The sequence below is a fragment of the Anabrus simplex genome, chromosome 2 (genome assembly GCF_040414725.1).
Source record: "Anabrus simplex isolate iqAnaSimp1 chromosome 2, ASM4041472v1, whole genome shotgun sequence".
NCBI classification, from domain to species: Eukaryota; Metazoa; Arthropoda; class Insecta; order Orthoptera; family Tettigoniidae; genus Anabrus; species Anabrus simplex.
The window spans coordinates 1,120,991,978-1,121,004,564 of record NC_090266.1 but is presented as its reverse complement, the minus strand read 5'-3'; the positions used below and the strand labels follow the sequence as shown (position 1 = coordinate 1,121,004,564).

At 40.3% G+C, this 12,587-nt stretch overlaps 1 protein-coding gene across 2 annotated transcripts in view; it reads left to right on the top strand.

The window, feature by feature from the left end:
* Nucleotides 1–12,587, top strand: part of LOC136864736 (protein halfway) — a 261,173-nt gene that overhangs the window by 134,634 nt on the left and 113,952 nt on the right. For both annotated transcript variants that reach the window (XM_067142079.2, XM_067142078.2), the window contains one exon: nucleotides 1,557–1,712. In XM_067142079.2, the coding sequence (XP_066998180.1) occupies nucleotides 1,557–1,712 (156 nt within the window). The remainder of the gene's footprint in view (nucleotides 1–1,556; nucleotides 1,713–12,587) is intronic.

Sequence of the window (12,587 nt, the reverse complement as noted above, 5' to 3'; positions counted from 1 at the left end):
CTGGTCCTCGCTTTTGGTTTCCCACTGTTGTTGTTGTTGTTGTTGTTGCTGTTGTTGTTGTTGTTGTTGTAAATATGGAGTCCTCCAGCATAATTTTGTGAGTGTATTTTATGTATATTTTGGTGTGTTGATGAGGTGTTCGTGCATGGATGTGATTTAGAATATAGTTAGTTATTTTAAAATCAGTGGAGTTATTGATGAACCTAACTGCAGTTCCTACCTATTTAGTCGTTTTCAGAAGGTTAGCCAGGTTTTTAGCCAGGGTCTTGGTGAAGTTATTGTTATCTTTCAGCTTGAATTAATTTAACATTAAATTATTAGTTACCGAGCTCGATAGCTGCAGTCGCTTAAGTGCGGCCAGTATCCAGCATTTGGGAGATAGTGGGTTCGAACCCCACTGTCGGCAGCCCTGAAGATGGTTTTCTGTGGTTGCCCATTTTCACACAAGGCAAATGCTGGGGCTGAATCTTATTTAAGGCCACGGCCGTTTCCTTCCCACTCCTAGCCCTTTTCTGTCCCATCATCATCATAAGACCTATCTGTGTCGGTGTGACTTAAAGCAACTTGTAAAAAAAAAATGAAACCAACTTGTTGCCCTTGTAAGAAGTGAGTCAACATACCATAATTTTGGTGGCATGTGATATCAAAGAAGCTGTACAGTCACCGAGCTCGATAGCTGCAGTCGCTTAAGTGCGGCCAGTATCCAGTATTCGGGAGATAGTGGGTTCGAGCCCCATTGTCGGCAGCCCTGAAGATCGTTTTCCGTGATTTCCCATTTTCACTCTAGGTAAATGCTGGGGCTGTACCTTAATTAAGGCCACAGCCGCTTCCTTCCTACTCCTCTAGCCTTTCCTGTTCCATCGTCGCCGTAAGACATATCTGTGTCGGTGTGACGTAAAGCAAGTTGTAAAAAAAAAACAAAAAAAAAACAAAAAAAAAACAGCTGTACAGTGAATAGGCACAAATATGGATTTAACCCAATCTTCCGTATTTGATTACAGATTTCACCGATATAATTGATCCATTCATTCTTTGTCTGTTGTAACATACCTGTAGTGATATTGTCTACTTCTGGTGCCTTATGGGACTGTCAGTGCTACCGGGCGAGTTGGCCGTGCGGTTAGGAATGCGCAGCTGTGAGCTCGCATCCGGGAGATAGTGGGTTAGAACCCCACTGTCGACAGCCCTGAAAATGGTTTTCCATGGTTTCCCATTTTGACACCAGGCAAATGCTGGGGCTGTACCTTAATTAAGGCCACGGCCACTTCCTTCCCATTCCTAGGCCTTTCCTATCCTATCATCGCCATAAGACCTATCTGTGTCGGCGCGACGTAAAACAACTAGCAATAAAAGATAAAATCTCTCAGTGGTCTGATAACTCTTTCGACCTCTAGCCGCAACACATTTCAACATCTGACCATCTTTATAGATTGAGATCACAGAGATTTTACAAAAGTTATGAATCTATTTTAAACATGTTTTACTTCTACATATTATTTACATGTTGGATACTTTGATACTCATTGTACTAATTGAGTAATTCTTTTTGTTTTCAGATCAGTGATATAACCGCCCTCAGTGATGATACTTACAGAGGAATCAGGGAGTTATATGCTGACCATAATCGCATTACATCAATTACAGTTTTGGAGTACTCAGGGTTTATGAATAACTTCACCAAGCTCAATCTTCGGAACAACCACCTCAAATCGGTAGGCATGTGAATATTAAACTTTGTTCTTGGTTCTTCATTAAGTAACTTCATAAGTAGCTAGGATGGAGTGTGAGTATGATGATCCAAAGTGAAAAACTAGCCAGCATAAATAGGCAATGTTCTCAGGTACTAAGCGATGTTGCCATACTCTGCAATTTTCATGAATCGTGGTGAAGAAGACCTGTGTTGGTAGGACGTAAAGCAACTTGTAAGAGTAGTGAATAGGCACAAATATGGATTTAACACAATATTCCGTACTTGATTACAGATTTCACTGATATACTTGTTGTTGTTGTCCACGTACTGGCTGCATGTGTTAATATCGAATATAGAAATGAAGCAGGTGGAACTCGTAAGTAATGGGCATTCTTTCACCTTAATGAAAATTAGAGGAGTACACATACCCTTCTTCTTCTCCTACTTCTTCAGTTCCTGTTTCCAGTTCTCTCCTGGGTCAGGTTATGACTTAAGGACTTCCATTGTTGTCTGTCTCTGCACCATTCCTTTCTTGGTTCTATTTTTCTTTTATCTTTCCTCCCCTCTTCTCTGTACTCTTCTCCACTATATGTATCCATCTCTTTTGAGGCCTACTTTGTGGTCTTTTTCCTGTTGGTTTTTCTGTGAACACTTATGTATCCACTATATGTATCCATCTCTTTTGAGGCCTACTTTGTGGTCTTTTTCCTGTTGGTTTTTCTGTGAACACTTTCTTTGGACCTCAGTTTTCTCTTATTCACATCACATGTTCATTCCATTCCAGCTTGCTTGTTTCTAACCTGTTCTGCAGTTTTGAAACTCGTGTCTTCTTTTTAATCTGTTCATTTATGATTTTGTCCTTTCTGATTCTGTATTTTTCTTGTCTTCCCTATGATACACCTAAGGAATTTCATCTTGGCCATCTGAACTCTACTCTTATATCATTTTGTTGTTGTCCATGTACTGGCTGCATGTGTTAATATCGATGCATAATAGGTCGAATGTAGGACTTCTTTGAATTTCATTGGAACTTCTTGGTTTCACATTATCCCCTTGACCTTCTGACAGAAGTAATTTCCTTGTTATGCTCCCTTTCCAGTCTCCTCAGCTATCTTCCCATCTTCTCTGATTACACTTTTCAATTATTTGAAATTTTGCACAGCATCTGTTGGTTTTCCATTTACTTCTACTACCGTATTTACTTCTATAACTCGCCACTGCCTACATCTTGCACCCTATTTTTAACATTTGAAATTGCAGGGGGAACAGTCCCCACTCATAACTCGCATTAATTTCTGACGTCATAAAGACAAGCGGTACATACACGAAATAAAGTTTGGGTATTCCATGGATGTGCCTATATTAAATATCAGGATTGTACCAATTGCTGTTACAGTACTTTGTACTTGATAGTACAAGAAGAAGCTGCATTTCTTTCTACATGCAGAACGGTTGAGGCTAGCTGTTGTAACAAAAATACCTAACTCGCAAACCCCCCGCACCAAGGTCGCATTTCTAGACAGTCAGTCACACTCGGCCATCCCTCTCACTCTTCAGTCTTTGTCAATATGCTTATCCCTACCCGTCTGGCAGAGCTGCTCACATGAACTGGGAGTGATTCCCTGTCCCGGTAGCCAAGTGATCACGGTATTAGGTAACGTCCATCTGTTGTATTGTCAACAAGTACCAGGTGTATTCTGTCTTCATGTTTCATTGTTGTTTCTCAGTTAAGTTTTCTTGTGTAGGTCGATCTTTTAAGTTATGGAGAAACGTGGGAGTTATACTTCTGGGTTTAAACGCAAAGTGATAAAATATGCTGAAGAACATGGTAACAGAGCTGCCGGTTAAGAATTCAGTGTGACTGAGTTTAATGTTTGCTATTGGCATAAACAGAAAGCTGCGCTAGAAACCACCAACGGAACAAGTAAGGCATACAGAGGGCCGATAACTGGTAAGTTTCCTGAGCTGGAAGGCGAATTGCTTCATTATGTTACAGAGTAGCGAAATGATGGCTTTAGTATCTCGCACGAGATACTACATTTCAAAGCGCGCAAACTAACGATTAAAGGAGGAATCAGCTGTTAGGATCTGAAAGTGAGCCGGGGTTGGATCCATAGATTCATGACACGAAAGGGTTTGTGTTTGTGAAGGCGATCATCTCTCTGTCAGAGAATGTCAAGTGATTTCAGCGACAAAATCATAGATTTTCATCGCCATGTGATAGCAATTCAGAAGAAAAACAATTACCTCTTATCTCAAATTGGCAATGCAGATCAAACCCTGATAAACTTCGACATGCCATGCAACACTACCATCAACAAGAAGGGAGAATCTAGCGTGCTTGTACGTACAACTAGGTGTGAAAAATAGCGTTGCGCTATCATGCTAGCAATAACTGCAGACGGAAGAAAATTGGCACTGTACATTATTTTCAAAAGAAAAACAGTGCCTAAAGCGAAGTTTCCCAAAGGCGTTCATGTGCGGGTTCAAGAGAAAGGATGGATGCATACAGCTCTTGTCCAGAACTGGGGCCATACGGTGTGGTGAGCACGGCCAGCGGCACTGATTCGATGCCCAGCAATGCTAGTGTGGGACAGTTTTCTGCGGACACTTGGTGGAGGACACGAAGAAACGTCTGCAAGAAATTAAAACTAATCTCGTTGTAATTCCTGGTGGACTCACACATTGTCTGCAGCCCTTAGATGTTTGCATCAACAAGCCCTTCAAGGACAACATACGTAAATTTTACGCCAAATGAATGGCAGGAAGGGAGCATGAGCTGACGCTGGCAGACAAAATAAAAGAGGCCATCAGTTGAACTTGTGTGTGATTGGATTGTGCAGGCGTGGGTTATGATCTCGACAGATGTTATTGTGAAGAGTTCCTTGAAGATGGGCATCACAAATACATTGAACGGAAGTCAGGATGTTGCAGTGTGGGATGGTGACCAGAATGATGCACGCGAGAATAGCTCGGAGATTGAAGGCAGTGGCAGTGAATAGGATAAGTATGCCAGTTGTCTTGTTTTAATAGCCTAATGTAAATTTTACATTTTTTTCGGGAATGCGATCTTTTGCACACAAATCCCCGCAAATACCACTCACCAAAAATGTTCACACTTATTTTTGGTCAAAAAAGTGCAAGTTATATGTGAGCAAATACGGTACAATCTCCTTCCTTCCTTCCCTTCCGTACTCGCTCTCTCGCTCAATCACTCAAGCCGTATTGTTCTTCTTCGTATTTTGTGTTCTGATTTCATCCTCAAACTTCCTGTGGATATCCTCTTGAATAATGGGATTATTAAACCCTTACCCCAGTCTCGTGGGACTTAGTATTTCATCTGTATCCCTCTAAAGAATCTATACAACCACTGCTACCAGGTGCATTGCCACACTTCATCTTCCATACAGCTGCTTCCTTTTTCTAGCATGGATGTGTTTTTCTCTTGTGCTTCTCCAAAAATTATTTCTTCTTGCTTCCCTTCACCAGCTAATTCTGTGAATATACTCATACATAATATTCTGTAAGTATAGGAAAGCAATAAACAAAAGTCAAATCAGTCAGAGAGAGAGAAATGAGAAAGGAACACACATACCATGTTTACTCATGTATTAGACCCCCTTGTGTATTAGACACCCCCCCCCCCCCCGGGCTTTTCAAGACGAAGGAAATTTAAAAAATAAATCTCGCATACAAGATCCCCCAACGTAATTCGTCAGAGAAGAACAATGATTCCGCTTTGAAGCGGGTACAAGCTTTACTGCAGCGGTGATGACATTACACATATTTGTGAATGGTTTCATCCATACGACCCACGCAATGAAAACACGCATCGAAGTCTTGCAGTATATGTTTGTTTCATAGTTAAGAAATGTCCGCCCCGTAGTGTAGGCCTACTGCAGCTCTGAAGAAATGAAATGGCGTATGGCTTTTAGTGCCGGGAGTGTCTGAGGACAAGTTCGGCTCGCCAGATGCAGGTGTTTTGATTTGACGCCCGTATGTGACCTAGGCGTCGTGATGAGGATGAAATGCTGATGAAGATGACACATACACCCAGCCTCCGTGTCAGTGAAATTAACCATTTATGGTTAAAATTCCGGACCCTGCCGGGAATTGAACCCTTAACTGCTGTGACCAAAGGCCAGCACACTATTTTTGCGGCCACCAAATTAGGCGGGTCAGAGAAATTACACTGTTGCCAAGGTTATATAGCAACTGGCAAAGAAATGTCTAACTCAACACATCGTTTTGGAGCACGAGGCAAGTTGTTCTCTCTCAAGCTCCTGATGTTACTTCATATAATGTTTCAGAACAAATTATACTACAAGCTTCAGAAAAGACTGTTGATTTCAGTGGTATAACTATTTTCCATATAAACCACTTTAAATAATTATTATTAAATATAAAATCTTGAACGAGTAAATTTAAATCCGTAGAATCATTTATTGAAAATTTCAGTAAGCGGCCAAGTTTTTGTTTCTTCAGCCAATAAAATTTTGTCTGTGGGAAAAATGTAAAAAATCACCTGACTTATATTTTTTATCTGAAACATATTTTCGTGAGTCTTATAATTTTCCTGGAAAATGGCCCGGAAAGTGATCATGTAATTGTCGCTTGCTGAGGCAGTTTGGGGCGCGCGCGCCAGCACAGGCTGCAGGACACTGTAAATACTTTCGGATTACATATTAATCTCTATCAGTTTTATTACATTATAACTTTAAATGTTTGAATACTGTATATTGTACCGAGTAATATAGAAAAAGAACTACTTTAAAGAATAGGTTTACATTAATTTACACTGAATTGAGAAACGGTTTCTAACTTCAAGGCAGTCTATGATTTCTTAGTCACTGTCACCACTCATCTCACTATCTGTCAGGTCGTCATTTACACTGATGATGAATGGCTCCATTCTTTCGTCCCTTACTATTTCCTTGGCCCAATTGTCTGTTTGAAGATTTTCCGCACGATTGAAGCATTTTTCCCAATCTGCAGCAGTCACACGGTTAATGGCTTCTGACGTGAGTTTTTCTGCGTCCTTTATTTTGAATGTCTTGTTCCTCTCTGCCACTTCTCTCTTGACTTGAGCCCAAATCAATTTACATTCACTATCCATCTTTAACTATACTTACGGTGTGAGCTCAACAGCTGCATGACAGGGAATGACTCGGGTAAGGTGGCCTGGAGCGGATGGGCTTCAGCTAGACAGCACTGCATGATCAGCATTGCCAATTCGTGCTCGGAGGTAAGCAACTCTTGACCATCTGTCGCTTCGCCGTTCCCATATCTGACGACAGCACAGTTTTCCTCACCCGCCTAATTTGGTGGCCACGACAATAACCATTCAGCCATGGAGCCGGACACTGCAGCTCTGATGACGTTACATGCCCTTCGTGATGTCTGCCTCATCAGAAGAATAAACGAGATGAAACAAATGACGTGATATGAGTAATTAAAACTGACTATATTTACTGTATATGCAGGCCTCAAAGTCGTATTCAACATTTGTCTTTTTAGATTTAGAAATACTGCCTTCCAGTGAAATAGCCAGTATAACTCAAATACATTCAGAAGTTTGTTAAAGAATAGTGTAGAATGTTTACTTGTACAATTTATAGCTCTTTATAGCGTAGAAGTCATGTGTTCACTGCACAAAATTTGAGGTTATCACATCTTAGACCCCCCCTCCTAATTTTTTTGGCTGTAAAAGTGGAAAAAAAATAAAAGGGGTCTAATACGCGACTAGATACAGTGATGGGGTGAACGGATGAACACAATGGCAGGTCAGTTTGGGAACAGGGAGCAACAGAAATAAGAGGTGAGGACAAGCATGGATACATGCATTTTTGTGTTTCAAACATGGGTGAATGTGGTTTTGTGTTTCAAACATGGATACATGTGTTTTTGTGTTTCAAATATGGATACATGTCCTTTTGTGTTTCAGTGTTGGCGTCTTCGTCTCCTGTTTCTGTTGTTCTCTGTTCTCAAACTGACCTGCCATTGTGTTCATCCTATTGTATGTGTTCCTTTCTCATTTCTCTTTCTCTCTCTTTCTGTGACTTCTTACATAATATTCAATAATTAGGAAAAATACTCTTCTCATATGTAGAGTATAGCCTCTCTTTGTGTCAAAATTTGTCATTTTTTAGACTTTGTATCCTCTCATATTTCCACTCTGTTCTTAACTGATCCATGCAGCAACTTATTTCCTTTAATGCCTTCCTGCAATGTGCCTATGAAACTTTTCCAGCATCTTATTTTTGCCTCTTTTACAACCTTTTGGCACACTTTCGTGACTTCATGACATCTTTGCCTATTCTTTGCACTTATGTTACTTTTCCTTCCTCTAAGTTATTTGCTTCTCTTTTACTGCTTCCTTTACCCTATCATTCTTTCTTTTTCCCCATTACTCTTCCAAAGATGTTTTCTACACATTTAACAAATACGTGTATTGCTTAACGAACCTTAGAGATGTATTTTTTCAGATCATCTTGAAATTTTCCCCTTGTTTCCTTCTCCTTTAATATCCATATCTTCATTTTTCTCTCTCTTGCTCTTTTAACTATTTTACTGAGCCTTAGTTAGCTACTACAATTTTATGATTTGCTTTGATATCCTTCTCTTGTCATAGCTGTGATATTTTCCAGGTTTCTCTATTTGTCCCCTCTGTTAAAATGAGACTGATCATTGTTTTAGCCCCCCCCCCCCCCAAATCTATATCTACAGTAAAACTTCTTTTATACATTTTCGAGGGGACTGAAGGAAAAAACATATAAGTGTGAAAAATGTTTAAATGAAATTCTGTAAATATGAAGCTGAATTATATTCCAAAGTATATATGGCAACATGAAAAAAATATAAACATGAAAGAAATGCACCTAAATTTAAAAAATACAGAGAGACGGAAACGAGTCACTTTACGGAATTAAGTAGACAATGATCGTGGTTTTGCTTTTTGTTGGCCGCAGCCACGGCATGAAGAGTATTCTCAAACCGGTATAATTCGGCCATTATTTCGTCAGAAACGTTATGGCGCATCACGAAATGTTTGATAGTCCATAGTGCATTGACAGTGTCATTAAAGTTCACTGAAGTATGCTGCGGCACTTTGGTATCATCGTTGTCATCATCATCATGATTCCAGTCCTCATTCGGACCCTTTTGAGCGTCTTCAGCAATCTCGGAGATAGTCATGGCTTCTGCAGTGACGAGGTTAGCATCAACATTTATGTAATCTGGCAGTAGGCCGGAGAAGGCGGCTAAGTAGTGCGGCGGGCTACCGCTTGGAGACACGGAATTCACACGAGCTACTCTGTAGCAAAATCCAGTCGCCCAGTGTGAAGCGGCCCTGAAAGACACGATTCTCTGAGTTGTTGTTATAATAGTATGTTTTTTGCTGTTCTGTAGAATGCAAGGGTGAAAGTTATACAACAGTTAAATAATGTGTGCATAACTTTTTCATCCCATTGACAGTCACACCAAAGACTACAGTTTGTGCTATTTTAAAGATATTCACAATTTTAGTAGTTTTCATGACGTGACGTCATATATGTCACATTTTAATTGGACGCGTTCGACTTTGCATTTCAGTTAACATTCAACATTTTTATTAAGCTGTCTTGTATATCATCGGCTGAAGATGTCCTGAAGTAGGACTAAACATATCTCAAAATATAATAATGTTGTCTTAAAATATAGACAGACAATTTTGTATTGTAAAGGTGAAGTGTTTAGTAAAGGATTTCACAAGTATATTTCAGCACAAGACGCCGGTCGATCTGGGAGGCCAGCCTCATCCATTACGGATGAGAACAGCAAGTGGGCAGTGGATGAGACGATTAGGGCGGACCAGTGCATAACCATTCGTGCGCTAGCAATGGATCTCAACATCAGCTTCGGTAGCCTCAAAAAGGCCCTGAAGGGTCGACGCTTCCTGTTGGATGGAGGTGTGTAGCAGGCGGTTACAGACTTCTTCATTCAGCAGGACGCCGTGTTTTACCACACGGGGATCTTCAAACCTGGTGCGTCGGTGGGATGAGTGCCCCATTGCTCACGGCGATTTTGCCTGATTGGCATCCTGATTGGGGACTGTACGGCCGTTGAATGGAAACTTTCTGATCACCCCTTAAATTTTGTAAATGCTTCAGAATTGTGACATCTGTGAATGTCCGGCAATAAGAATTAGTACTTGTAATAAGCGAAGAAGGAGCCTCCATGGCTCAGGTGGCAATGCGCTGGCCTCTCACCACTGGGTTCTATGGTTCAAATGCCAGTCACTCTGTGTGATTTGTGCTGGATACAGTGGAAGCGGGACAGGTTTTTCTCCAGGTACTCTGGTTTTCCCTGTCATCTTTCATTCCAGTGACATTTTCCAATATCATTTCATTTGTCAGTCATTAATCATTGCCCCAGAGGAGTGTGACAGGCTTCGGCAGCCAGCACGTTTCCTATCCTTACTGCTATATAGGGGCTTCATTCAGTCCTTTCCTGACCTGGTTGAATGACTGGAAACAGGCTGTGGATTTTTCAAGAAGCAAAGAAATGGAACTCTACTTCATTTTGTTTTGACTGCAAACTATAACCAAACTAACATTACTTATAAATATAATTCTGCACTTCATCTCAATTTTATGCAACAATAAACAAAATACTGTTCACCATGTTGAATGGTAAGTGAACTCCAGTTGTTATGACTGAATACATACCGAGTGAGCTGGCTGTGCGGTTAGTGTCACATAGCTGTGAGCTTGCATTCAGCAGCCCTGAAGATGGTTTTCTTTGGTTTCCCATTTCCACACCAGGCAAATGCTGGGGCTGTACTTTAACTAAGGTTATGGCTGCTACCTTTTCATCCTTGTTTCACCGAAAACCTTTCGATGTGTTAGTGTGACGTTAAACTACCAGCAAAAAAAGTAAATAAAATAATTATGTCTGAATACACAGCTTATGCTGACTCAATGTAGAGTAACAGTGGGTGTGATACGAGGATAATATATCATTGCCATCATAGGCTGTTCATGAGTACTCAATTAAATAAAGTACCGCTTGAAAACTTTTCTGCAATACTTTAGAAGGGAAAGTCATTGCAGCAGCGGTAATTGTACCCAGATTGGTAAAAATATTTATATAACAACATTGAAGAAAAAATTAAGAGTGTTACGACCTTGCAGAAATATGTACTGGCAAAAAAATGAAAAATTATTAAAAGTCCTTGTGACCTGCAAGCCTTCAGGCTGAGGAATGGTTGCTAGGTAGGCACAACAGGGCAGCAGCACCATGAAGATGTCTTTTTTTTTTTTTTCAGTAGTTACACTTGGTGTTGTTATTTGAGTCATCAGTCCATAGACTGGTTTGATGCAGCTTTCCATGCCACCCTATCCTGTGCTAACCTTTTCATTTCTACGTAACTATTGCATCCTACATAGCCAAATCAATCTCCTTTTACCAATTCGATTCAGTATCTCTTCATTCGTGATTCGATCTATCCATCTCACCTTCAGCATTCTTCTGTAACACCACATTTCAGAAGCTTCTATTCTCTTTCTTTCTGAGCTAGTTATCGTCCATGTTTCACTTCCATACAATGCCACGCTCCACACGAAAGTCTTCATAAACATCTTTCTGATTCCGATCCCAATGTTTGAAGTGAGCAAATTTCTTTTCTTAAGAAAGCTCTTCCTTGCTTGTGCTAGTCTGCATTTCATGTTGTCCTTAATTCTGCCATCGTTAGTTATTTTACTACCCAAGTAACTATATTCATCTACTTCCTTTAAGACTTCACTTCCTAATCTAATGTTTCCTACATCACCTGCCTTCGTTCGACTGCACTCCATTACTTTTGTTTTGGACTTATTTATTTTCATCTGTTACTCCTTACCCAAGATTTCATCCATACCATTCAGCAACTTCTCGAGATCTTCTGCAGTCTCAGATAAAATAACAATATCATCGGCAAATCTCAAGGTTTTGATTTCCTCTCCTTGGACTGAGATTCCCTTTCCAAATTTCTCTTTGATTTCCTTTACTGCTTGTTCTATGTAAACATTGAAAAGGAGGGGGGACAAACTGCAGCCTTGCCTCACTCCTTTCTGGATTGCTGCTTCTTTTTCAAAGCCCTCGATTCTTATCACTGCAGACTGTTTTTTATACAGATTGTAGATAATTCTTCGTTCTCGGTATCTGATCCCTATCATCTTCAGAATCAGAAATAGCTTGGTCCAGTCAACATTATCGAATGCCTTTTCTAGATCTACGAATGCCATGTACGTGGGCTTGTCCTTCTTGATTCGATCCTCTAAGATCAGACGTAAAGTCAGGATTGCTTCACGTGTCCCTACATTTCTTCTGAAGCCAAATTGATCTCCTCCCAACTCAGCTTCAACTTGTTTTTCCATTCTTCTGTAAATAATACGTGTTAAAATTTTGCAGGCATGAGATACTAAACTAATGGTGGGGTAGTTTTCACACCTGTCAGCACCGGCTTTCTTGGGAATAGTTATAACAACATTCTGCCGAAAATCGGATGGGACTTCTCCGGTCTCATACATCTTGCACACTAAATGAAATAACCTTGCCGTGCTGGTTTCTCCTAAGGCAGTCAGTAATTCAGAGGGAATGTCATCAATTCCAGGTGCCTTGTTCCTATTTAGGTCACTCACAGCTCTGTCAAACTCTGACCTCAAAATTGGGTCTCCCATTTCATCAGCATCAATAGCCTCTTCATGTTCCAGAACCAAATTATCTACATCTTTACCTTGATACAACTGTTGGATATGCTCCTGCCATCTTTCTGCTTTGTCTTTATGTGCAAGGATATTTTTCAAGGCTGAAAAACTCTGCACTGTTCTTATGATTTTAATATTTATTATCCTTTTCTGAGATTTATGCAGCTGTTAAT